The 27166-nt window shown below is 43.7% G+C and overlaps 1 protein-coding gene across 1 annotated transcript; it reads left to right on the plus strand.

Annotated features, from left to right (window-relative positions):
* Positions 1-25812, plus strand: chrna7a (cholinergic receptor, nicotinic, alpha 7a (neuronal)). Its single transcript, XM_015953613.3, has 10 exons — positions 1-139; positions 4275-4414; positions 4791-4835; positions 6896-7005; positions 9769-9848; positions 12078-12245; positions 12335-12529; positions 23714-23800; positions 24519-24628; positions 24768-25812. The coding sequence occupies exons 1-10, from the start codon at positions 85-87 to the stop codon at positions 25302-25304; spliced, it is 1527 nt and encodes a 508-aa protein (XP_015809099.1). The 5' UTR covers positions 1-84; the 3' UTR covers positions 25305-25812.
* Positions 25813-27166: the final 1354 nt, after the last annotated feature.

Here is a 27166-nt window from a genome sequence, read left to right on the forward strand (position 1 = left end):
CCACCCACCGTCAGCATCATCATCTTCGCTCCCGGTTCAGATCGCAGCAGGTCCGGTGATTATATCTAACATCAGCGCTTCAACATGGACTTTCTGAATTTTCAGCTTGTGGTTGTGATCTCCACCTGCGTGATGAGAGGTAGGCTGTGTGCGCGCGTGCTCCTGTAACTTTCAGACAAGAAGGATGATGCAGATGCATCTGTGTTTTATTACATTTATGCGTTTCAAGCATTGCCCCGTTTTCCGTCCTGAACTTCTGATTATTATGTCATTTAAAAAAGAAAAACAATGATGAGTTTGGTTTGATGAATTCAGTGTCTTTCATTTTTCTTCCTTTTTATCTGCTCAGTAATACACGTGTGTGTGTGTGTGCGCGCGCGCGCGCGTGTGTGCAAGAAGTCGTGTTTTATGTGGTTGTTGGATAAAGCTTTGAACGCTTTACACTGAGGGTCACTGAATGAATTACCTGCAGCATTATTAAGTATTATTGAATAAAGTAAAGCTCGGAGGAAGTTTTTTAAGCAGACAACTTACTGATTGATCACTGTGGGGTTCTTTTTCAGCATTTTCACTTAACTTCCTGTTTTAGAATTCTTATTGATTTTATTGCTCATGTGTATTCCATTTGGTTATCGCTGTTGTTTTTATATTTCATGCTGTGTAGCTCTTTGTTTAAAGGCGCTATATAAATAAAGTAATAATAATAATTATTATTATTATTATTAACTTCTTAAGGTTAGGACGAAGGGCCTAAGGGGGTCTCCTTAGTAATGCATTACATAATATGGTTAAGCAGTTGTTAATACTATATTTAATAGTTTAATAATGCACTAAATAATGTTAATAAAGGGACTCATATTGTAACATGTTACAAAGCTTTTTAACATTAAATTCACATGTATTGCTTTAGACATTAATTATAAATGGGTGGAGGTTTTGATGTTCTTTTAGATCATCAGACTGAGTTTCTTTCTGCACTGGCCGAACTTTGTGCCTCTGATCTGCTGTCTTTGAGTCTGATTCAAGTGTGGACTTGCAGACAAGATACTAATGAATAGCCCTGACTGTAAGATCACAACACAGCATTTCCCAGAACGGCCAGTTTATTCTGGACAACAAAGGCAGCTTGAAACCACAGCTTTGTTCCTCATGCATGGGGACGTTTTTGTCTAAAAGCCATAGCAACATTGTCATCAAATGTTGTGACCTCTGCAGGCATCATGTGGGTTTTTTATTTTTATTATTATTTTTTTTTATCTCTGAGTGAAAAACGAACTCATGCGATCTCTTGGTTGTGCTGAAAATGTATCTCACTGACTCTAGATCTGCTCTAATATGCGAACATGTTGATTGGAGCAATCCATCTGGTGATCGCTCACTGGGGTTCTTCGGTTTGCTCTCTGCTGGCACCAGTTAAAGCAGGTTTCAAGTACAGAGAGGCAGATGAGGAGGAATCGTGTGAGTGTGTGCGTATACAGGCACATGGTAATTAAAGCCCTTGTCCATCACTCAGACTACCAAGGCTGGTGAATGTGATTAAGGGCCTCAAAGTCAGAGCTCATTCCCTGCAACATACCGCTCTCCGTACATCAGAAATGTCTCCTGTGTGGTCTGTGAGCCAGAAAGGGTTCTGCGCTGTGTTGCAGAGTCTTCTCAGGACAAAAACCTGTATCGGTGTCATGTTGTTGATGCTCATCCTGTAATTCGATTATGGTGGGATTGGGAAGAGGGGGCATTCAGGGAGGATTTCACATTGCACAAAGATGAGCTTTCAGTCAATCTTTGTTAGTGAAAGATTTAATGCAACAGAGACCAGAGCAGCAAAGGGATGCCCACAGAGAGGAAGCTCTCAGCCAAATCATCAGGATAATGTGCTGCTCATAGCTGGTTTGGGGTAATTGGGCCATAGCCATTAGTGAAGTGAACAGACACAGCCAAAACACTCCATACCTTAGGAGCAGAAACAAGAGTGTGTTAAAATGAGGGACAGGTCTAATTTGAGATTGCACGCTGGGAGATGAAGCAAATGCAGGAACTGATTGGCTGTGTGTGTTTCAAAACCCCAGATATAACTGCTCTGTCATCGACTTACCTTTTGACTTCAAACACACGAGAATCTTCTTCTCATGCTGAAACTCAAGCATAAACATGCTCAGACTGTCGAATTGCTTTATAATCCCACATGTCATTGAGCACTGGGTTGATTTTCCTGCATTCATGTGGATTTGACCGTAAAATCTTTGTCTTCCATAATGATCTACTGGTGTTTTCTGCTGGAGCATCACCAGATCATAATTTCCACTGACGGATTTCTACTCCTGAGGGGAAAAACGGGACATTTATAGGTATTCAATGTTCAAACCAAATGTGGACAGGCTCTAGAAAGCTTTCATGAAGTGTGTTTAAAGAGATACTTCACAACTTTTTCATATTTTTAAATCATTTTCTTGAGCCAATGTGTGCCTAGATGACTCTTTACAGGGTTAATGAAAGGCCACCCAGCCCCTATCGTCACTGTGGCCAGAATATTCCACCTGCAACTTCAGTTTGACAGGCTGCTCTGTTGGGACTTTAAAAAATTGGGCTGACATACCTGGAGCTGCTGTCTGGTTCCAGCCCTTTTCCTGCATGTTTTAGATCATCAACACAGCTGATTTATATAACTTAGTGATGAATCACTCCCGTTGACACTAAGGGAGGCTGGGGAGATGTTTCAGCTGTTAGATTAAGGTGTTAAAAAGACAAATGCACAGCGAGGAGATTAATTTTGCTTTCAGTACCACAAACACACACTAGGGGGTGCTAAAAGCTAGCTACAACTGCCTATCCATCCATCCATCCATCCATCCATCACCTGAACCCACTTATCCACGCAGGGTCACGGGGGGCTGGTGCCTATCTCCAGCCGTCAACGAGGAAACAAGCAGGATACACCCCTGATAGGTTGCCAATCCACTGCAGGTCAACACAGAGACACACAGGACAAACAACCATGCGCACACACACTCACATCTAAGGATAATTTAGACAGACCAGTTAACCTGACAGTCATGTTTTTGGACTGTGGGAGGAAGCCAGAGTACCCGGAGAACATGCAAACTTTATGCAGAAGGACCCCAGGCTGGGATGTGATCCAAGAACCTTCTTGCTGCAAGGCAACAATGCTATCCACTGTGCCACTGTGCAGCCCCCAAAACTGCCTAGTTCCTTTTAAATCAGCAAGTCACTGCAAACTGGACGTAGATATCTTTCAAGACAGCTCTTGATTTCAACCCTTCAGAAGTATTTTTGCTGGTCAAAGGGTCAGAAAAGACTCTACTGCCACATAAATCAAGTGTTAAGAAAGTACATTTTATTTGTATAGCACTAATCACATACAAAAAATCACAAAGTGCTTCACATAGATCAAGCACAGAAAGTACCCTGAAAAGATGAATAGAGAGAAATCCTGACTGAGGTTGTCCTAATTGATGCATCGATGCATTGAAACCTTTCTCTGGCCGTAGATTTTATTAGAAAATTCTTGAAAAAAATTTAAAGGGACCTGCCTGCTGGCAAAAGAGAGTGGCCATGTGTTAAAGAGGCCAAAAGTCATAATATTGGGGTGGCGCCGTGGTGATCACCCCAAAATCATGACATATCACTCTTCCCACTGCCGAGCCGGTCATTTTGAAGTGACATTTGTGGGGGTGCACGCCCCTAATCAAGAGATCAATTCCTCCAGTGAAGAGGAAGTAACGCATACGTACATGGCAGTTCTAACTGGATAGGCAGCTTGAGACATTCCCACATTCGAAAGGAGAGATTTATTTGAATTTTTTTGCTAAAGTTTTTGCCATGATAAATCGGATCGCTTATAAAAATAACGGCACACCTCCCACGACCAAGCCGCTTGTTTTGATGTATAATTTGTGGGGGTGCACACTGCTGTTTGAGCCGCATTAACGTAGCAAAGAGATCAAATCTTCCATGAATAACAATAAGGGCCCTGCAGCAGGTTCCTTAATTACAAAATCATCTCTAAAGCAAAAACTGTGCTGTGGCTAAACCCAGACAAACGCATTGCCATGAAGAAGTGCTGTTACTTTTCATTTAAAACCAAAACTCTGGGAAATAAAAATTCTGGTTCTTTGATTTTTATCTTGGATTTTATTTAGTTTTCGATTGCATCTTTCCTCACACCGGTTGTCAACGCCTTAAAAGATGAGCCAATACAGTTTAGCGGATTTTAAGGGTTAATGGTCAGGGTTACGAATGTGCTTTTTGTCCCTTAGGTTCTCATCAAGGGCCGAGCCAACGCAGACTGTACAGCAGCCTGATGAGCGGGTACAACCCACTGGAGAGACCGGTCTTCAACGACTCTCAGAGTCTCACCGTGTACTTCGGACTCAGCCTGATGCAGATCATGGATGTGGTGCGGACATTTTTAGCTACAGTAGTTTCTTAGGAGTGTGTCGTAATGGCGCTCTTGTGACAAAAAGTCAACTTCACAGTAGAGCTGTGTCAAGTTTTCCAGTTTATTTAGGTTTTCATGATTTAAAAGTTGATTTGTTTTGGTCCAAATAAATGTGCTGCTGAAAACCAATGAAAGCGCCCTGAGAGTTTTCAGAACCAATCAGTGGGGGAGAATGTGGAAAGTCGTTACGAGTAACCGTTTCTGCTTTTTCCATCACCACCACCTAGAGGGGCAAATCTACTGAGACTGTTTACACGTGGTCTCTCCATTAAAACCTAAACAGCCACAAGCAGCAAAGCATGGAAATAATGACTCGTGTTTGCTTTCCATTTAGGATGAGAAGAACCAGGTTCTAACAGCCAACATCTGGCTGCAGCTGGTGAGTCCCATCAGATATTTGTTGTAGATACATATATGTTTTTATTTGGTTTGTGATTCTGGCTGAACATTTACAGGAAGGTGTTTAACCCTCCCACTGTCTTTATGGGTGCCCCCGCGAGGAAAGTTGACCATTGAGCAGGATTGATGGTTTATCCCTTGAGGTCCACGTGGCAGGGATGAGGTGGTGCTCACTCCTCACCCCTGCCAAGTGGACCCAAGGGGTAAACCATCAATCCTGCTCAATGGTCAACTTTCTTCGCAGGGTCACACCCGTTAGGACAGTGGGAGGGTTAAGGATTTTTATTTTACTTGATACTTTTACTTGATCCTGACTGTTTATCTTCCATTTTATGATTTTAAGAGCTGCTTTCCTTTGAGTTGCATCATTGCCTTGAACAAATTTACTTCTTTATTCCTCACTTAATCAAAAACTTGACATTCTAATCAGCGTGATTCACAGATGTTTAGTGAGCATCCAACTGAATGACACTAACTGAACCTAAAGTCAGGATTTCTCCGTCATGGTCGCCTGTCCTGTTCATTTATCATCCTCGTGCCATCGTCTTTTTCCTCCTTCATGCAGTTAGTAAGTGAACAGATACTTTATTGCAGCTTGTCTGTTTTGTGACGCTAGTTTTCGTCTTCTGCATCGTCAGCTAACTCCACCAAGGCTGTTTTAAATCACCACAGCAGCCTTGCACATCTGAGCCCACTCAGACTGCCTCCAACGGTTGGCTGGTTGGAGCTGCTTTAATATTCCTTAGATCAGGCAGCCATCCAAGAAAAGTCCAAAAGCTGAACTCTGTGCTGAACATATTGCTGCAAAAGTCATCCTAATTTTTCTGTAGATTTAGCAAAATGTCTTATGAACCAACTCATGGATTTAAATTAATCTCTTGGAGCCTCTTTCCAACTTCAGCCAAGATGGCCGCAGCAGCTAATCCACTTTAGGAAACGCAAGCATGTCAATAAAAGCAATAATTTTATGAATATTGAGTTAAGACGTGATGTGTTTGCAGCTGAGTTAACCATAACACGGTCTCTGAGTGCTAACAGGTCTGACGCTGTGCTGCAAAATATGAAGGAAAATAGACAATTTCTTATGGAAGTAAAAACGGTGACTTCCAACTAAAGATTATTGGCTAAGATTCCACTTTTCTCCAACATGTTTCATTTAGATTTCATTAATGACTGACCTTGAATGACCCCATGACTCCTTGAGAAAGGTCACCAACTCTGCATATGTCCTCAAACGCATCCTCTGTGATTGGCATCTGTACGTGAGCAGATGTCCAACGCTATTGGTTAATGCTGAACTCGTTTAAATAGCATGGTGCTCTACGGGACGGGGGCGGCTTAGCAAAAAAAAAGCGATCATTTTTCCTACTTTATGTCACAGAACGGGGTGAGACTGTCACTTTTACAGATTTATAAATAAACGTACATAGTTCCTGAAGATTGCTAGCCTAGTGAACTAGACCAAATTCTTGCTTTGCAACGTGTATTAAATAATATATTTATTTAGTCTGGCTTGCCAGGCTAGAAGATTGCTGCTTTAAGTACCTTTTTTACCCATTTATTTGTACTTTTCCTCAAGCAACAAAAGTACTTCTGCCACCACTGGAATTCCTTCTCTCAGCTTAGTGAACTCCATTTTAACAGCCAGCTCCTCCTTTGAGGTCCGAGTTTACAGTAAAATTATTTCTTCTCCGACTTGAAAAAGCTGAAAGAAAAAGGGAACGAGCAGATTTAAGTGGCTTCTTTGGACCAAAAAATATTAAAAGATAAAATATTTCTCTAAAATTGCCCCATTTTCTATGCTAATTTAATAACTATGAAGTAACATTTAAATGTTTGTCATAAACAGCATAAACACGTTTTAGGTGAAATATACTAGCAGTAAACAATCCTTTCCTTGAGTGTTGCTAAGCTTCTAAACCTCAAACTCATTTTACCAGCAGCTGCTGTCACCGATCAGAGATGATCTCCATAGGGGATGTTAAAGAAGTCTGTGCTAAGGATGAAAGTTACACCACATGACCATTTTCCATCCTACAGTACTGGAATGATTATTACCTCCAGTGGAACACGGTGGAATATCCAGGTGTGACCAACGTCCGATTTCCTGATCATCTCATCTGGAAACCTGACATTCTGCTGTACAACAGGTAGGCATCATAGCATTTCTAACATTTCATAGCACTGCTGTGCTTCTCTATCACTTAAAAATTACAAAGCTGTACTTTTTAGAAAAGTTCCCGTCCTTTAGATGTTCCTAAATCCATGTAGAAAGTCGGATCCCACCATGTTCCCGTCTCTCACCACAGCCACTGTTTCCTACTTCGTACTTTCTCACCTGTAAGCAAATAACTTTTTCAAAAGGTGTTTTGATTTTCATACTATAAAGCCAATCATGGATGAAAAGGTTTAGCGATTTTCCAGTTAAATGGCTCACCCTGCATGGTAAGCTGTTTTTGAACCAGAACACTGTACTTCAAGGTTGCAGGGTTCCTGTTCTTTAAACACATGCAGGACCGCCTCGATCCGTGATCTGGGACAATTAATCATTCAGACAAATGAATAAAATTGTATTAGAGAAGATGGAAGAAAGAGCTTTTGTTATGTCTGTAATGGAAAGTGCTACTAAGGAGCATTAATCAATCTTTACAACATCTGAACAAGCCACGTTAAAGGCACTCAAGTAATAAGGAAAAGAGAGTTCTGCATTTGTCAATGTCGCAGTACATTCTTGATTTCAGAATTTTGGAACAAAACTGTTTTATTTCTTTCTATCTTTAAGTTTCATGTAGATATCGGAGGAGACACGAGGTAGTACAGACTTAGATCTTTTATAACAGTTTTATATATACATTTATATGAATCCCCATCTCACCATCTGCGGTTGGTCTCATCCTTCCAAGATGGGTCCTCTACCAGAGGTCTGGGAGCTTGAGGGTCCTGCAGTATCTTAGCTGTTCCTAGAACTGCACTTTTCTAGACTGAGATGTCTGATGTTTTTCTGGGATCTGCTTTAGCCACTCCTCCAGTCTGGGGATTACTGCCCCAAGTGCCCCGATGACCACGGGCACCACGGATGTCTTCACTCTCCAGCTTTCTCAACTTCTTCTTTGAGGCCCTGATACTTCTCTGGTTTCTCTTGTTCCTGTTTTCTGATGTTGCATCACTTGGTATTGCCACATCAACCACAACGGCTGTCCTCTGTTGTTTTTCCACCACCACAATGTCCGATTGGTTCTCCATCACCATTTTGTCAGTCTGGATCTGGAAGTCCCACAGGAGTCTGGCTCTCTTGTTCTCAACCACATTAGGGTCTGTTCTCTGTGCAGCCATGATGAGTGCCTCTGTGCTGACCTTCAGACCAGCTCTTTCTAGCCATTGGAAGGATTTCTTGATATCAGCCACTTCAGTTATCTGTCGGTGGTACATCCCATGTAGGGCAGCCATGATGAGTGCCTCTGTGCTGACCTTCAGACCAGCTCTTTCTAGCCATTGGAAGGATTTCTTGATATCAGCCACTTCAGTTATCTGTCGGTGGTACATCCCATGTAGGGGTTTGTCCTCCCACGATGGTATTTCCAGCGTCTCCTCCTCTATTCAACATATTTGCAGAGATTGAGCTTTCTCCCACACAGCGCCCAAATTGTGGAACGCGTTTAGCTCTTCACTTCAGGCAGGCTCAGTCATTAACTGAGTTCCAATCCCGTTTAATAATCCACTACTTCAGCATTGCATTTGGGTCTGATTCTATCACCCCTTATGTCCTCCCTTTATCTGGGCCTTTGGGACAAATTGGGACTTGCTAATTTTTAGATCATTTTTACTCTTGTCTCCTGCCGTCTGGCTGGAATCACCCATTTCTTGTGTTTAATTGTCTGTTCATATTGTTTGGGTGGGCCTTGCTTTGCCACCACTTTTATGGCCTACTTGCCTTGTATGTACAGCACTTTGATCAGCTGTAACGTTGTTTTAAATGTGCTTTATTAATAAAGAATGGATGGATGGTTGGATGTCTGAGACATTCACTGAGCACGTCATCTGTTGGGGCCTTATCTATGATGTACTTATGGATCTTGGATGTTTCATCCTGGACAGTGGTTCTAACACTCACTAGTTCTCGGCCTCCTTCCTTACGGCTAGTGTGCAGTCTCAGCAGAGCCGTGTCTGGGACTTTTCAAATTGGGTGGCCCATGTGCGGCACTTGTTTAGGCATGGGTGCCACCAATGGTTATGCTTATTCATTTATTTACACAAATCGTTTATTTATTTATTTACTTTCTAGTGAATTTTGGAGTTTCACATTGCACAATCACCATTTTTTTCTATTCATCTTCTAGTTTTGTGGTGGTTAGCAAGTCACTTCTTGTTGCATTATTGCCACCAACTGGAGTTAAGTGGGACTCTAAATACTATTTATGTGAATATGAAAAAATAATAAATAATATTAATACTACAGAAACGTTCTGTAGGCCTGGGCTAGAAGACAATGTTAAAGGTTCATGCTACCACACACTATTTTTGGAGTTTACAACTCAAGCCTTTTGTCGACAATGTAAAGTCAATTTAAACTGGAACTTAGTAGGGTGGCACCTGGGGAGGCCAATCAGATTCTAAGGGTGGCATGTGCTACCCCAGACCACTCCCTGGACACGCCCCTGAGTCTCAGGGTGCTGGATTTGGGATGGAACCCATTTGTATGTGTGTGTGCGTGCGTGTGTGCGTGTGTGTGTGTGTGTGTGTGTGTGTGTGTGTGTGTGTGTGTGTGTGTGTGTGTGTGTGTGTGTGTGTGTGTGCGTGTGTGTGTGCGTGTGTGTGTGCGCGTCATCTATTTATCTAAGACTCCAAGGTTCCTGCAGGTGTTTTTTGCATGGAGAACACTAAAATCACTCATTTAAATAACCTGCTGTGTTCAGTGCAGATGAAAGATTTGATGCAACTTTTCACACCAACATCCTGGTGAACTCTTCTGGGTCCTGCTCCTACCTTCCTCCAGGTAAGGATCACAATTCAAGCTCACTCACTGCACCAACATGACTTTTGCTTTTATGTAGGGATGTCCAGATCCGATCACGTGATTGGAAATAGATCCGATCACGTGTTTTCAGACTCATTTGAAATCTGACGTTAACTCCTGATCCAGACCTGGATATAGGAACTGGTTCTCCTGAATGGTTGCCGCTAAATCTACACACCCAGAGGGAGCCCGAAAAAGATCCTGTTTGGTAATAACGTTATGCATATACTTCTTAGAGTAGCGGGGATACTTTTGAGTGAAGAGGGAGACAGCGGTAGAGCTCTGATTATTTCTGCGCTCCAGGCAGCTGCGTCCTGCACACGGCCACAATAACATTCTCAAAGTGGCGCCACAAAAAATATATAATTAACACACAGTCGTTCACATTCGCTCATATTCTCTGGTACTTTCTGTGTTTTATTCATGCCTGACATGTTCCACTGCTGCAGCGCGTCATCACCCATGCTGCGGTGACTTCACGTCACTGGGGCGGCCGCATTGCTGTTGCAATAAAGTCCAAAAGTGAATAATTTATGTTATTTGCTTGATTGTTAAAGCTACCTCACACAAGTGTTGTTTGTCAACGGGGTTGTCAAATACTTAAACTAAGGAACATTCTGGATCTGTTTCTTTGCTTTCTTAATTTTTTTTATGCATCGGATCGGGACTCGGACTTGGACTTGAGGGACATCCCTACTTTTATGGTTTTTACTATCAAAAAATAAACTGATTCAATAATAACATTAACAATTACTTTTTTAAAATCTTGTTTTCTTTTTAATTTAACGTGTATACTTTATGCTATTTCTTTTACACAAGACACAAAACTTTTCCATCTAGAGTGAAAATATCCTCCAAATAAATTTTTAAGTATATTATAAAACTAAAATATACAAAAGGCCTTAAATTGTTGAGCTGTTGAACTCAAGAATGTGAGATTTTATGTTCAAAAAGCACTTTATGTGTCAGAATCTGCAAAGGATTATTAGTATTAACATCACTGTTCAAATATTACCGCTATAAACTGCTGCTGGGTTTAACTGCAGATTTATATTTTAACTTTATGCCCATCAAGTAGGACCTGAAACACTTAAACATCTTACAGAGCTACTGTGGGACATTGTAGTAGCAACATCCCATCATTTTTATCTCGACAAAGCAGATTGTGGATTTTAGGATAAAGGCTGACTCAGCTGAGGGTAATGGGGAGACGGCAGCAGATGCATTTTGGACTCCAGCGTTTGCATCTTAAATACATCTGAGACCTTTAAACAACACAATGATACTGATTCAGGTAATGAAATGAAAACGCTTGCTGCTCAGGGTGAGGAGAGCAGCCATGGCTGAGGTGTGTGAGCCAAAATCTCAATAAGGAGCCGCGTATGTTGGAGCTTGAGCTCTGTATCTTCTGGCTCCAGTTTGCATTGCATGATGGTGCATTTTCACTGATGTCCCCCTCAGCTGATATAAAAGATGCATTGAAACCCCAGTAAATCTATCAGAGACTGCATGTTCTGTGATGTAAACACAAATGAATGCAGGGGAACTCAGAAACAAGAGGCCTCACTGTCACTAGCAGCAATTACTGCTCTCCCTGGCAGTCTCCTCCTCCCACACTATCCCTTACAAGGCAAAAGCTCTGGCCTGCTCTGCTGCAGCACCTTAATCAATACCAACGTAAATAGCTCCATCAATGAGTCTCTTCCGGATAGATTGCCTCTGTCAACAGCAAATCCTCTCTCGACTCTGCTTCAGATGAATTCCCGTTGAATAAAACATTCATATTCTTACAAGACGAATGCATTAAATGAGGAAAATCATTGCAGCTGTGACCTGTGAGGACAAATCATTGAAGCTTCCTGGCATTTGCTTTTGTCACTGAGGTTTATTGCAGCAAAAGGCTTTATTCTGTTTGTGTGCACCCATCTCCGTTCATTTCCTCTTCAGGTTCATCGTTTTCATTGGCACTGGGAGAGAGGAGACCTTGTTTACTGCCAGCATCTCATATCTTTCTTAAATACTGAAGGAAATGAGTTAGACTCTGGCCCTCCTGATGAATTACTCTGCTCTTTCATCCTGGTGCCATGTTGAATTTTTTTTCCTATTAATAAGATGGAGGAAACTTTGATTCAGCAGAATAACACTGCTTTAACAGAAGTGTAAAATGTTGTTTCCTTGACTGATTTGCGGTTATCATGTGTGTGTCAGGGATCTTCAAGAGCACCTGCTACATCGATGTCCGCTGGTTTCCGTTTGATGTGCAGAGGTGTGAGTTAAAGTTTGGCTCCTGGACGTATGGAGGGTGGTCTCTGGATTTAAAAATGCTGGAGGCAGACATCACTGGATACATCGCTAATGGAGAGTGGGATCTTGTTGGTAATTCCCAAATCCCCTTATAAAGATGTTTGTGTCCCTGTGGCTTTTCTCCTCAGTGCCGCCACAACTTATCCTGCTCTTGTTTGCAGAGGTTCCAGGAAGACGGAACGAGCGTTTTTATGAATGCTGCGAGGAGCCGTACCCTGATATCACCTTCACCGTAGTGATGCGCAGACGGACCCTCTACTACGGTCTTAACCTGCTCATCCCCTGTGTCCTGATCTCTACTCTGGCTCTGCTCGTCTTCCTGCTGCCTGCTGACTCTGGGGAAAAGATCTCACTGGGTTTGGAGAACAGAAACGCGCGCGCTAGTAGATTCTTTCATTTTAGATATATTGCACAACTCATTTAAGTGAGTTTTATTCAACTTCTAAATACTTCAGGAGAGAAAGCTGACTTTAAGAAGAAGAATCCCGTGATACATTATTAAAAAGTAAATTGAATTGTCTCTCATTAATTATTGCTAAGTGGCTTGAAAACAGAGGCCCTGGGTGTATAATGCAATCTGCTGCAATGGCACTCATCTAGCTACTGAAACATAAAACAAACGGTTCTCTACAAGGACTCGGTTCGTTTGCTTTAAAGAGCCGTTCACAAGATTCATTATTTCCTGAAGGTCACATCATTAATGTATTGATTTAAATTCATTTTTGAATTTTACTGGTATACTGTTTACTTTTTTCAGCGTAAATCAGCCTGTCGTTAAGCTTTTTATTTCTATTTAGGTATTAAGTAACTTTGCTCTTGTGAGTTTTAATCATCATTATAAAGCTCAAATCTGCCACTCTCTGACTTTAGATGTTGATCCTTAAAGGTTCCACATCATGCTATTTAAACTTTTGAGAGCAAAGGTAGGCACAGTATATGATAAAATATTGCCAATTGCACTATTGAGATGTCGTTTATCTTAAATACAATAATTTTTGTCAGCCTGAATTTATACCCAGAAATTAAACAGCCCTTTCAGTGACGATCCACCCACATGCTCCAATAAAAACGTGCCTACAATAGTGTCTTAGGCAAGTCTGCTGATGCATTGGCCTTGGTAGGCTAGTAGTTAAAGTGTCTGCATTGGCACTCGAACCACTGGACTACCAAGTCTGTTACAAAACAATAGTCGACTAACTCGCTTATCCTGTGCTGGCCATTATGTGCATCTGTGTAGACAGAACCCGTTTACCAAGGTGTCTTGTTACCAATGTAAAAGTAATTAGTCAGAATATCCACTCTGGTACAGTTGGAGGTTTAAGAAAGAAAGAAAACGATTTTTTATCCAGTGCCTCTGCCTCGTGGCAGCAGTAGCTCAACAGGTTGAGCGGGTTGTCCAGTAATCGGAAGGTTGCAGGTTCGATCCCGGCTTCGGACAGAGAATTCTGCTGTGTCCTTGGGACACTTAACCCACCTTGCCTGCTGGTGGTGGTCGGAAGGGCAGGTGGCGCCTATGCTCGGCAGCCTCGCCTCTGTCAATGCGCCCCAGGGCAGCTGTGGCAACATCGTAGCTCATCACCATGTGAATGTGTGTGTGAATGGATGAATGATACACTGTAGTGTAAAGCGCTTTGGAGGCTTTACTCTGAGAGGGGGTCATTTATCATTGTCATTTATCTGATGATAAAAATCACGAGACGCTTCACAAAAACAAAAATAAAAAATATTTTAAGCATAAAAATATTTCTAAAATAATTTAAAAAATATGTCTAAAAGGAGAAAAGGAAAGGGAGAGAGAAAATGAATAGGAAAGAGGGAAATCAATGGATCCCGGGAAAGGTATAAGAACAGAATAAGGAGAGGGTGATGAAGGTCACGTGAAAGCCAGCTTGAAAAGGTGACTTTTCAGCAGCTATTTAAAGGAGACCACTGAGTCCTCTGATCTCAGGCTCAGGGGGAGAGAGTTCCAGAGAGTTAAAGCAGTAACATGAACTTCATATTCTCAACCGCAGCATGAAGTCAACTGCTCTTTGCCTGCAACTAGGAAAAAGTGGGCATTAGTGACCTACTTCCAGGTTAGGAGGGTTTCAGATCAGAGACGAGCTCCAGGGCCTGATGACACAAGTAGTTTGATGCGTGGCATTTCAGAATTTTCTAAATATTAAAAAGCATAGTAAAATGCTCCAAAAAGTAGATTTTCCATGCTATTGCTCTTTTAAAATGTTAACTCTGGAAAGTCTTATACAACTCAGACAGTAATCATATTAAACGATCATGATTCCAGTACTGACCAAAGTCATCAGCCCATAATTGATCAGCCCAAAATGAAAATGTGAGAGCTGATCACAGACTTCCAACACAGTTTCTCTTATTGGTGTCCTGGAGTCAAGTGGCTAACCCAGATCTCTGCTATAGGATGGGTCAGTCTGGGTCAAACTTCCACTTGCTGCCGCCGCAGTCACATTTCCTTTGCTTTCTTCTCAGATAAAAGTCTGCAGTAATCTGGTTAAGAGGAGAAGCCATTTATCTTTCTTGAACTCCTGGTGCTGTTCTCTTTCCCCCCTCCCTTTAAGGAGGGGGAAGTTTGGTCCTCCAGTGGGTCTGATAGCCGATCCACATGGAACCAATAACTCTGACCACTAGACTGTATTTCTGTGCTGGTAATTCCAGGCAATAAATGAAAAATGAAAAAATGAAAAAGCATAAATGATAAAATTGTAAAAGTGAGCATATCAGTATTTAATGCTACAATGTGGTGATCTTCTTGTTTTGTTACAGAAAGACCAGTTTATAACAGTTAATCAACAACGATATGATTTGCAATAGTAACTAGTGAGCAGCAGGTCCCTTAATAACTTATAATAACTAAGGTAATGTCTTTTTAAGTCTGAGATATTAAGTAAAGCACAGATGTCAGATATCTGAACAAATTATCATTTTTCTGACTAACTGGGGCTGATCATGTCAGTTTGGCTCAAAGCGTTTAATCCTTAAACATAGTTTTTTATATTTGTTACGTTCTTCCTGTGTTGGTTAAACAGTTTTATTTTGTTTTGTTCTTTGTTAAAACAGTGATAAGGGTTTGTTGTTACCTTTGCTGACATGTTTCGTCACTGTCGTCTTCGTCAGAGCAATCGCCGGATGTTGGTGGTGTCACTTCCTTTAATCCGCAGGGAGCAGAGGACGACATCGCCCTCTGCTGCCCGTGCCTTCTCCGCTGATCACCGTGTCCCATGAGCAGAGCCGGATTAAATAAATGGACTACACTAGGCAGGCTGCATTTTTAGCCCCCCCCCCCATCGATGTTATTTAATGAATTGAAATCTGAAACTTACCAAAGTTACTTATAAAAGTTCATTCACATTTTACATTGCCTAGTCTTTGGTTACAAATTGGTTGTTTGTATGCCAAAATAAGTCACGTGTTGCATGTTAAACATTCTATCAGACAATTTTTTGATATTAATAATTTATACGTCATTACACAGCTGTATTAAATGCTAATAAATCATCCTCATCTTATCCATTGGGAGTGCCATTGTCAAGGCGGTACCAGTAAATAACACTAGGTGTCATTAAACTATTTAAACGGAGCAAATATGTGTCTCTTATTTGCTCTGTTTACATTTAATCACTGCATTTAATTAAAAATATTTTCTGCTAAATACAATAGCTTACAACATTTATAAATGTTGACTAATTAATCACATGATGGTGGAAATACATTCAAGAATAAATAGATTAATTTGAATGGACTGAAGCATGTTTTAAAGGCGCAAAAACAAACTACAAACACGCAGCTTAAATTATTACAGTATAAATTTAATACAATCTATAATCTTAAAAGAAAGTGTTTTAATAAAATGAAAACGTTATCTTAACCCTTTGGTGCATAATGGTCACTACAGTGGACAGGTACTCAAAATGGTTGTTTATTTATTTTTGCTATTAAGCACAGCTGTTGAAGACTTTATTGCATTTGAGCCCCTCCATTTGGACTTCAGTAAGTCAAGCCAACATATTTCATGTTCTGAATACACGCTGTCCACTGAGGTGGACATGTAATAAACTATGTGTAAACTAAATGTTACAAAAAATATGAAAATATGAAATTTGTTTCATTCACACCTAAAGATGAATGAAAAAAATTGTTTAAAAAATCATGGCTGAAGATTTCATAATTCATGCATCAAAGTTAAGTTTTGATCTTGCTTTATGCTCATTCAGGCTGTTTTTGCCTCTGCTGAATCAGAAATTCTGTGTCAGTTTTCTGAGTGTGAACTTATTGTTTTGCTATTTGAACATTAATAAAATTATTTGAAAAATAATTACTAAAACCAGCAACACTTACCAAGGAAACCATTTAGCATGCTCCACTCCAGGATAATCTTCAGCCTTCCAGCATCACAGGGCCTCAGTCACAGCAGAAACACGTCTAAAGAAATGTTCCTTGGTTAAGCTTCGGTTTATGTCTCCAGATTTCCTCTGTGATGCAGAAGAATATCCAATATTTTGAGAGGGATGGTTTCGTGCAAAGTACTCACATATCGTCATCAGTTTGGTACCACTTTGCAGGATCAGATGGGTAGCTAGTTGTTAACACCCTTTCTGTGACTAGAGGCTCCTGCTGTAAGACTATATTGGGCTCACTTCTGGCTGGCTGCTGTTCTTCCAGTTTGTCCTTCTGTGAAGGCGTTGATGTTGACGGCGTTGGCGCTACAGCGTCTTCCGCCGCATTTCCTGCCACATCTTCCACTGCGACGTCGGGCCGTGTCTCCTCCGGGTCTGACTTGAGCCCGGCCTCTGGCTCTGCTGACTCGAGCGGGTTCACAGCTGTTGGACGGCTGCCCGAGCAGCCCGACAGAAACTTCTGTAAAGCCCCCCCCCGCTTTCTCTTCTTTTGTTCCTCTTCATTTTTTTTTTACGTTTTGCCGCACCCGAAAGCATTGTGAAAAGTTAGCCTACTCAAAAACACCTGCTAGCTTTGTTGTGTCCCGCTCTGACTCTGACCGCTTCTCTGACGTCCTTAATTGGGTGGTGCCAATGAAACAGCCTATGGTTAAGATAAATATTGTCACTATTTTTAGTTAATTAATAAATATTGAAATAAATTGTAGATAGGAGTCCTATCCACAAATTCTATCATAGGACATTTGTACATTTAATTTTTAATTAATTTATTTTTAATTTTGTTCGAAGGATCTTTCATGGCGGTTAAAATGAAGAGTCGGAGTACCCGGCCCGGAGGGTTACCGGGGTCCCACCCTGGAGCCAGGCCTGGGGTTGGGGCCCGTGAGCGAGCGCCTGGTGGCCGGGCTTTCGCCCATGGGGCCCGGCCGGGCCCAGCCCGAACCGGATACATGGGCTCGTCCAACTGTGGACCCACCACCCGCAGGAGGAACATGAAGGGTCCGGTGCAATGCGAATCGGGTGGCAGACCAAGGCGGGAGCCTTGGCGGTCCAATCCCCGGACAAGAAAACTAGTTTTTGGGACATGGAACGTCACCTCGCTGGCGGGGAAGGAGCCGGAGCTTGTGGCAGAGGTTGAGCGGTACCGGCTAGATATAGTCGGACTCACCTCGACACATTGCATTGGCTCTGGAACCCGAGACCTGGAGAGGGGTTGGACACTCTACTTTGCTGGAGTTGCTCCGGGTGAGAGGCGGAGGGCTGGGGTTGGCTTTTTGTTAGCTCCGAGACTCTCTGCCTGTGTGTTGGGGTTTACCCCGGGGGACAAGAGGGTAGCTTCCTTGCGCCTTCGGGTCGGGGAACGGGTCCTGACTGTTGTTTGTGCTTATGGGCCAAATATCAGTTCAGAGTACCCACCCTTTTTGGAGTCCCTGGGACGAGTGCTAGATAGTGCTCCATCAGGGGACTCCATTGTCCTGCTGGGGGACTTCAATGCTCACGTGGGCAATGACAGCTTGACCTGGAGGGGTGTGATTGGGAGGAACGGCCCACCTAATCTGAACTCGAGCGGTGTTTTGTTATTGGACTTCTGTGCAAGCCGCAGTTTGGCCATAACGAACACCATGTTCGAACATAAGGATGCCCACCGGTACACTTGGTACCAGGGCAGCCTAGGTCACAGGTCGATGATAGATTTTGTAGTCGTATCATCTGACCTGCGGCCGTATGTTTTGGACACCCGAGTGAAGAGAGGGGCGGAGCTGTCAACTGATCACCACCTGGTGGTGAGTTGGATCAGATGGCAAGGGAACATGCCGCGTAGACCTGGCAGACCCAAACGCATAGTGAGGGTCTGCTGGGAACGCCTGGCAGAAGAACCTGTCAAGACGGTCTTCAACTCCCACCTCCGGCAGAGCTTTGACCACGTCCCGAGAGCAGTGGGGGACATTGAGTCCGAGTGGGCCTTGTTCCACTCTGCGATTGTCGAGGCGGCTGTTGCTAGCTGTGGCCGTAAGGTGGCCAGTGCCAGTCGTGGTGGCAACCCCCGTACCCGCTGGTGGACACCAGAGGTTCGGGGAGCCGTCAGGCTGAAGAAGGAGGCCTACAGGGCGTGGCTGGTCTGTGGGTCTCCGGAGGCAGCAGACAGGTACCGGATAGCCAAGCGGGGTGCAGCAGTGGCAGTTGCCGAGGCAAAATCTCGGGCGTGGGAGGAGTTTGGTGAGGCCATGGAGAAAGACTATCGATCGGCTCCAAAGAGGTTCTGGCAAACTGTCCGGCGCCTCAGGAGAGGAAGGCAGCAACTCGCTCACACTGTTTACAGTGGGGATGGGGAGCTGCTGACGTCAACTGAGGCTATAGTCGGACGGTGGAAGGAATACTTTGAGGAGCTCCTCAATCCCACCAATGCGCATTCCGAGGAGGAACCAGAGCTGGGAGGCCTGGGGATGGACTGTCCGATCTCGGGGGCAGAAGTTGCTGAGGTAGTCAAACAACTACACAGCGGCGGAGCCCCGGGGGCGGATGAGGTTCGTCCTGGGTATCTCAAGGCTATGGATGTTGTAGGGCTGTCATGGTTGACACGTCTCTACAACATTGCGTGGTCATCGGGGGCAGTTCCTAGGGAGTGGCAGACCGGGGTGGTGGTCCCCATCTTTAAGAAGGGTGACCTGAGGGTGTGTTCCAACTATAGGGGGATCACACTCCTCAGCCTCCCTGGAAAGGTCTACGCCAAGGTACTGGAGAGGAGGGTCCGATCGATAGTTGAATCTCAGATAGAGGAGGAGCAATGTGGTTTTCGTCCTGGCCGTGGAACTGTGGACCAGCTCTATACCCTTGCAAGGGTGATGGAGGGGGCATGGGAGTTTGCCCAACCAATCCACATGTGTTTTGTGGATTTGGAGAAGGCTTATGACCGTGTCCCCAGGGGCACCCTGTGGGGGACGCTCCAGGAGTATGGGGTGGGTGGCTTTCTGTTAAGGGCCATTCAGTCCCTTTACCAGAGGAGCGTGAGTTTGGTCCGCATAGCCGGTAGTAAGTCGGACCTGTTCCCAGTGAGGGTTGGACTCCGCCAGGGCTGCCCTTTGTCACCGGTTCTGTTCATCACTTTTATGGACAGAATTTCTAGACGCAGCCGTGGTGTGGAGTGTGTCGAGTTTGGTGGCAGGAGAATCTCGTCTCTGCTTTTTGCGGATGATGTGGTCCTCCTAGCTTCATCCAGCTCTGACCTTCAGCTCTTGCTGGGTAGGTTCGCGGCCGAATGTGAAGCGGCTGGGATGAGGATCAGCACCTCCAAATCTGAGACCATGGTTCTCGACCGGAAAAGGGTGGCTTGCCACCTCCGGGTCGGGGGAGAGGTCCTACCTCAAGTGGAGGAGTTTAAGTATCTCGGGGTCTTGTTCACGAGTGAGGGTAGGAGGGATCGGGAGATCGACAGGCGGATTGGTTCGGCGTCTGCAGTGATGCGGACGCTGAGCCGATCTGTCGTGGGGAAGAGGGAGCTGAGCCAGAAAGCCAGGCTCTCGATTTACCGGTCGATCTACGTCCCAATCCTCACCTATGGTCATGAGCTTTGGGTAATGACCGAAAGAACGAGATCGCGGATACAAGCGGCCGAAATGAGTTTCCTCCGTAGGGTGGCCGGGCTCAGCCTTAGAGATAGGGTGAGGAGCTCGGACATTCGGGAGGGACTCGGAGTAGAACCGCTGCTCCTCCGGATCGAAAGGAGCCAGTTGAGGTGGTTTGGGCATCTGGTCAGGATGCCTCCTGGACGCCTCCCCGGGGAGGTGTTTCGGGCATGTCCTGCCGGCAGAAGGCCCCCGGGTCGACCCAGGACACGTTGGAGAGGTTACATCTCCAATCTGGTCCGGGAACGCCTTGGGGTCCTGCCGGAGGAGCTGGTGGACAAGGCCGGGGAGAGGACGGCCTGGAGCTCCCTAGTTGGGATGCTGCCCCCGCGACCCGGACCCGGATAAGCGGAGGAAGACGAGACGAGACGAGAATTTTGTTCCTCTGTCTGGGCCCCATCCAGCCAATCAGGCCCTAGGCACGTGCCTACTTTGCCTTTGCGTTAATCCGGCTCTGCCCACGAGTGGTCCAGGGTGTAAACTCCTTCGTCCCTGTTTATGGTCCTGGATCCACGTCTCCTTTTCTGCCTCTTTAATCAATCTTTTGAATTTCTGTTGCTCAGTGTTAACACACGGATCATAAACACAGAGTAGAGGTTTTTTGTCGTTCATTTTCTTTGTCGCCTCCTGAGCCGAGCTGACTCAATCGAGAAAACAGATTAATCTCATCTCAGTTTTCACAGTTGAGTTTAGTTTTAGCATGAATTATGAAGGCTTTATGGAAATGGGTTTTCCTGTTGGGGAGAGTATGTGTTCAAGAGTGAGTGTTAGTTTAACTGGTTGCAGCTGTTTTCCTTCATTAGCTGTGCTGCAGAGCCAGATGTGTCACACGTGTTGGTCTCAGCACACGTCCCCTCTGACGACAGCGTCACAAGGAGGGTTTTGAAAAGAATGACTTATTGTTATGCATATTTTTGCTGAAAGGGTTTAAAGGAATGCACATCAAACAGTCTGTGTGAAAGCCCCTGGCACATGTTTTCACACTCTACACCCAGCTGCCAACACTGGAAGTGTTTATTTTATTTTTGTTAATTCTAGATGGATCCCAGACTTTAAATTACTGGAAACTGTTAACCTGTGGTGTAATTCCTGACAATCCACAACTGAAACAGTCTTGTACAGGAACACATCCATTTACAGTATTCAATCATCTCTGTGAGGTTTTTGCATGCAAAAGGAATATCCATTCTGTTAAACCTTTCTCTTAACACATTTTCTCAGTTTTAATTTAATTCACATACAAAGTAACTTGTATGCTCAGAAACACAAATCAGCACAGAAATGGTGCTGGACATTTTGCTCAGTTTAATGGCTTTTTGTCAGACTCTGAAACAGGAAATGGCTGCAGGCAGTGAAGCAGAAGGCATAAAACTCCGGAGCAACCAGTGACTCCACCTCCTAGCCAATCAGTGGCCAGAATCAAAATACCGGCCCGACTCAGCCTTGTCAGGTACCTCAAAGTAAGGACTAAAAATAGGGGAGAAAGTAGTAGAGGGAACCGTGCCCTTGGGAGCAGTGGTTAGGCCGAGCTGCATTGGTCCGAGTTACTCTGAGTAGTGCTCCTGGGAAACCACCTTAAGGGAGAGCCCAGCCACCCTGCGGAGAAAACTCATTTCGGCCCCTAGTATCCACATCTCATTCTTTCAGTCACTACCCAAAACTTGTGACCATAGGTGAGGGTAGGAACGTAGATCGACCGGCAAATCGAGAGCTTTGCCTTCTGGATCAGCTCTCTCTTCACCATGACAGACCGGTACAATGCCCGCATCACTGCAGATGCAGCAATAATCTGCTTTTCAATCTCGCACTCCAACTTTCCCTCACTCGTGAACCTGAGACCTTGAGATACTTTAACTCCTCCACTTGGGGCAGAACCTCATCCCTGACCTGGAGAAGGCATTCTACCCTTTTCCGACTCAAGACCATGGTCTCGAATTTAGAGGAGCTGATTCTCATCCCAGCTGCTTCACACTCGGCTACGAACTGCTCCGGCGGCAGGACCAAACGTATTGTGAGGGTCTGCTGGGAACATCTGGTGGAATCTCTTGTCAAAAGAAGTTTCAATTTCTACCTCCGACAGAACTTGCAAAATGTTTTGGGGAAGCGGGGGACATTGCGACTGAGTGGGCCCTGTTCCGTGCTTCCATTGTCGAGGCAGGCGACTGGTAGCCTAGTGAACTAGACCAAATTCTTGCTTTGCAAAGTTTGGTCTAGGCATGCTCCATTGGAACCTCCACAGCTCCTACCAGGACTCTGGCTAGCCAATCACAGCTCTCTAGAGGGGTTTCAAACACATAAAGAGCTGTGATTGGTCCATAATGGTGGGCCAATCATAGTGCTCTATCTGCTAGTGAACAAATCACGGAGCTTTATCCGCTTTGTGGGCCAATCAGGGCACTCTATATGCCTGGTGGATGGGATGATGCAACAGAGTGAAACAAGAGTATGTCACATTCATTGTCCAGTGGAATGTGGAGATCATTTGAAAGACAACGGTAGATCCCGCCCCACAACCGAGAGCCGTCAATGGAGCATGGCCAGTCTGGCTTGCCAGTCTAGGCTACTGGAGCTGTGGCTGCAGGCTCGTAGGTGCTTGTCATGGTGGCAATCCCTAAACCCGCTGGTGGACACTGACATTGGGGATGCCGTCAAGCTGAAGAACGAATCCTATCAGGGTTTTTTTAGCCTGTGGGACTCCAGAGACAGTTGATGAGTACCGGCAGGTCAAGCGGAATGTGGCCCGGGTGGTCGCGGAGGCAAAAACCCAGGCATGGGAGGAGTTCAGTGAGACCATGGAGTAAGTCTTCCACATGCCTTCGAGGAGATTCTGGTCCACCATCCAGGGCCTCGGGAGGGAAAATCAGTGTTCTACTAACACTGTTTATAGTGGGGACGGTGTGCTGCTGACTCAGGATGTTGTGGATCGGTGGGCAGAGTACTTCGAAGACCTCCTCAATCCTACCGACACGTCTTCCAGTGAGGAAGCAGAGTCTGGGGACTTTGAGTTGACCTCTCCTATCTCTGAGGCCGAGATCACTGAGGTGGTCAAAAAACTCCTCAGTGGCAAGGTCCCAGGGGTGGATGAGATCCACCTGGATTTTCTTAAGGCTCTGGATGTTGTAGCGTTGTGTTGGTTGATGCAGCTCTGTTATATAGCATGGACATCGTGGGCAGTTCCACTGGACTGGCAGACCGGGGTGGTGGTCCCCTTATTTAAAAAGGGGGACCGCAGGGTGTGTTCCAACTACAGATGTATCACACTTCTGAGCCTCCCTGGTAAAGTCTATTCAGGGGTTCTGGAAAGGAGGGTCTGGCGGATTGTCGAACCTCAGCTTCAGGAGGAGCAGCATTTTTCAGATTGTTTTAATTCTGTTTGATGTTTGATGAAACAACCAGCAAATACTGTACAGACACATGTTCGTGTTTTTCTTTTACGAGCTTTAGATAAGAAGGTAACTAAATGCTTTAAATTGCGTTTATGCTGACTGATCTATGGTGTCCCTCCCAGGTATTACAGTGTTGCTCTCCCTGACTGTCTTCATGCTGCTGGTTGCAGAAATCATGCCCGCCACATCAGACTCAGTGCCTTTAATAGGTAAGCTGGGCTCGAGCTGAAAGCAGCTGCTATGGTTGTCAAACACCATCAGTAGGAAGTCATGGGTGAACGTTTCTGTCATCATTTTTACTGTTTCTCTTAAATCACAGAGCAGCCAAGCTCAGGCATCCATCCGGGGTTTGCACTTACTTACTTTTCTTTCATTCAGAGATAAGTCGCTTTTTTTGAATGACAGCATTGGAATGAAAAGATTTCTGGGAGCCTCATTCTTTGGGTTAGAGGTTAGAGCCTGTCACTAAGACAGGTGCTCAGATAAATTCTGCACAGAAATGAGAAGGATGCTGGGAAAATCACAGTAAAGAAAATATCTAGAAGTCCCCCCAAAGAAGAACTTTGCCTTTTTAAGAGTTCAACATTGACATGTTTCCCTGCTGCTAGAGTTCTTTTAACTGTTATTTTGTTCTTGCTGGGGTTTTATTTTTCCACTCTGAAACAATCCTCTTAAAGAAGCACTTCAAAATATTTGGTTTGTTGGCTTAGAAATGACCACATTTTATAATTAGTGCCTTTCAGCTCTTTTTTTTAAACTGAAATAAGCTCTGTTGTGTTGTAAAATCTCCATCATGTACATGAATCATGTGAACTCTGACCTTTACGGTAAATAACATTTTAAACCTGTTTCCTACGCACTTCTTTTCTCAGACATGATCATTATTCTTTCCTGATTCCTACGTGTCTCCTCTCCTTCTCCACCCAGCTGAGTACTTTGCAACAACCATGGTCATCGTTGGTCTTTCGGTGATCGCCACCGTTTTGGTTCTGCAGTATCACCACCACGACCCTGATGGAGGCAAGATGCCCACGTGGGTGAGTCTGTCATTGTTCACAGTGATGTATTGCACACCAAGTGAGACACATCAGAGTGCACCTTTAACCGTTAAGGCTAAAGAATACCTTTAAGTTTGAAGTGAATGACGGCTACTTTTACTGGCGTTTGACCCGGCAGACCCGTGTGATCCTCCTGAACTGGTGTGCCTGGTTTATGCGGATGAAGCGCCCCGGTGAGGAGCGAGTGCGGTCAGCCTGTCACAACAAGACTCGGCGCAGCAGCCTGACCAGCATGGACCTCAACGCCGGCACCACTCACTCGTCCAATGGACACATGCTTTACGTCGGTGTCCGTGGTCTGGAGAGCCTCCACTGCTCCACAGCTGCCACATCTCCTGACTCCGGGGTCCTCTGCGGACGGCTGATCGGACGAGCAGGCGAGGACGAGATCCTCCTCCCCCCGAGTCAGAGCTGTAGCATGGGACACATGGAACTGGAGCTGGCTAAGATCCTAGACGAGGTGCGTTACATTGCCAAACGATTCCGTGACCAGGATGAGGACGAGTCAGTGTGCAACGAGTGGAAATTTGCTGCTTCTGTCATTGACAGGCTTTGCCTCATGGCGTTCTCCCTTTTCACCATCCTCTGCACCATTGGGATCCTCATGTCGGCGCCCAATTTTGTAGAAGCCATTTCCAAAGACTTTTTTACCTGAAGGGTTGCTATAACGAAGTCATTGTTGCTTCTAGTCATAGAAAGGGTAAATGTGTCCATCATACTTGTCATTTTCTCCTTTTTCATCATTTATAGAACTTTAATGAATGTAAACAGGATGTATAAAAACATCACTAATGTTGATAAAAATGTTCTTCACATCTACACTTATTGAAAAGACTTCATCACTTTCGCTAGAACCGAATACATGTGGTGTAATGAGCATCGTAATAAGAACATATTTCAATAATGAAACAGCAGTAACCTGTATTTGAACGTATCACTTAAAAATTAATTTACCAAGGGTTAGTTATCATTATAACCAGCATTCAATTTAGAAAGCTTAGCACTTGGTTGTTCAGTTACTTTCAGTTTGAGATGTTTGAGATAATTAAGAGGTTAATGGTCAAATTATCTGCACTCTCTTTTATGTCAGAATGTTTGAACCTGTTGCTTTTGCTCTGATTCACTGTAAAATTAAACTAATAAATTTAATCTTTTTCAAATTGAAACTGTATTTTGAAAAGGCTTTTTTGTGTGTGTGTTTTATTTAAGATGCACAACAGCTGCATTCACAGATTTTTAAAATTTATTTAAAGTAACGTTGTGTATTTTTCCCCGGCAATAGGGGGCAGTACATACCTGAATCATTGCAAACAAGAATTATTTATGTGTTTAAGTAAGACCTTACCAACAGATGGCCATTAGGTTCAAAAATACCCAGGAGCATAACCTCCAGCGAAATGACAAGACTCAGACTCATTTTCATCACTGGCAGCAAGTGAAGAGGCAAATGTGTAAAACAACAACATTTATGAATGGTGTAAGTTTTGTAACTGCTTGTTACAAATCAGTAAATGCATTTTGTCCTCACGGGCTCCTGTAGAAGGAAGCATGGCATCATGACTCAGACCCGCTCTCTGTATTTTAGACCTGATTTTTATGGTTATATGTTATGAAGCTGCTAATGTTTTTCAACAACTGGGGCCATTTTATTCATTTTCAACAACATTTTGATGGATATTTCCAGAGATTAATGGTAAAAACTACACATTGTCACTTTAAGCTACAAATTAATACATCCACCCCTCAACTCTTTTTGATGCTAATAAAGTAAATACAGATTATTTTAAAACAACCTAGAAATAAACCATCGTGTTTAATAGTTTTCCGTAAAATTAATTTGTGTCTTTTCTTAAACCCTCCATGATATTATTTCTGGTGTAGCCCATGGGGATTTATTTATTTATTTATTAGTTGTCTTTCAGGCAAACCAAATAATCTATTAAACACTGGTTCAGAATGAACTAAATAGTTTTTGTTTGATGAATAAAAAATAAAAAATAATGTAAAAGCAGAAATAAGTCATGAGAAATAAAATGAAAATTCAGTTGACATAGACACCTCAAATTGTGTCTAATTATATTATGTCTATAATCACCAAACATTGAAATAGTCAGTAAACTTACAGCTTTCAAACACTTGTTTTGAGTGTGGTTTATGTTCTATTTGCACCAAAATACAGAAAGATGTGAAATATAATTGGTGATGTGTCAAATAATTACACTCAATAATTGTTTTATATTCAATTTAAATATGTTATGCAAAAAAAATTCAAGAGAAATACGGTTACAGTGTTGAATATAAAACGTATCCACATCATGCCTCATGTCAAATCCCGAGATAACAACTCAAAACTGTAAATTTACAGAAAACAAATGGTAAAGTACTTTTGAAGGCACAATAATTGATGGCACAATACTGCCATCTAGCGGCAGATTTAAACTAGCGCATCCTTTGTCACCATATAAAACATCTGTAATTTTGTAACATGTGTTTCTTATATTCACAAGAAAACAATCC

Source organism: Nothobranchius furzeri, chromosome 9 (genome assembly GCF_043380555.1).
Source record: "Nothobranchius furzeri strain GRZ-AD chromosome 9, NfurGRZ-RIMD1, whole genome shotgun sequence".
Classification (NCBI taxonomy): Eukaryota; Metazoa; Chordata; class Actinopteri; order Cyprinodontiformes; family Nothobranchiidae; genus Nothobranchius; species Nothobranchius furzeri.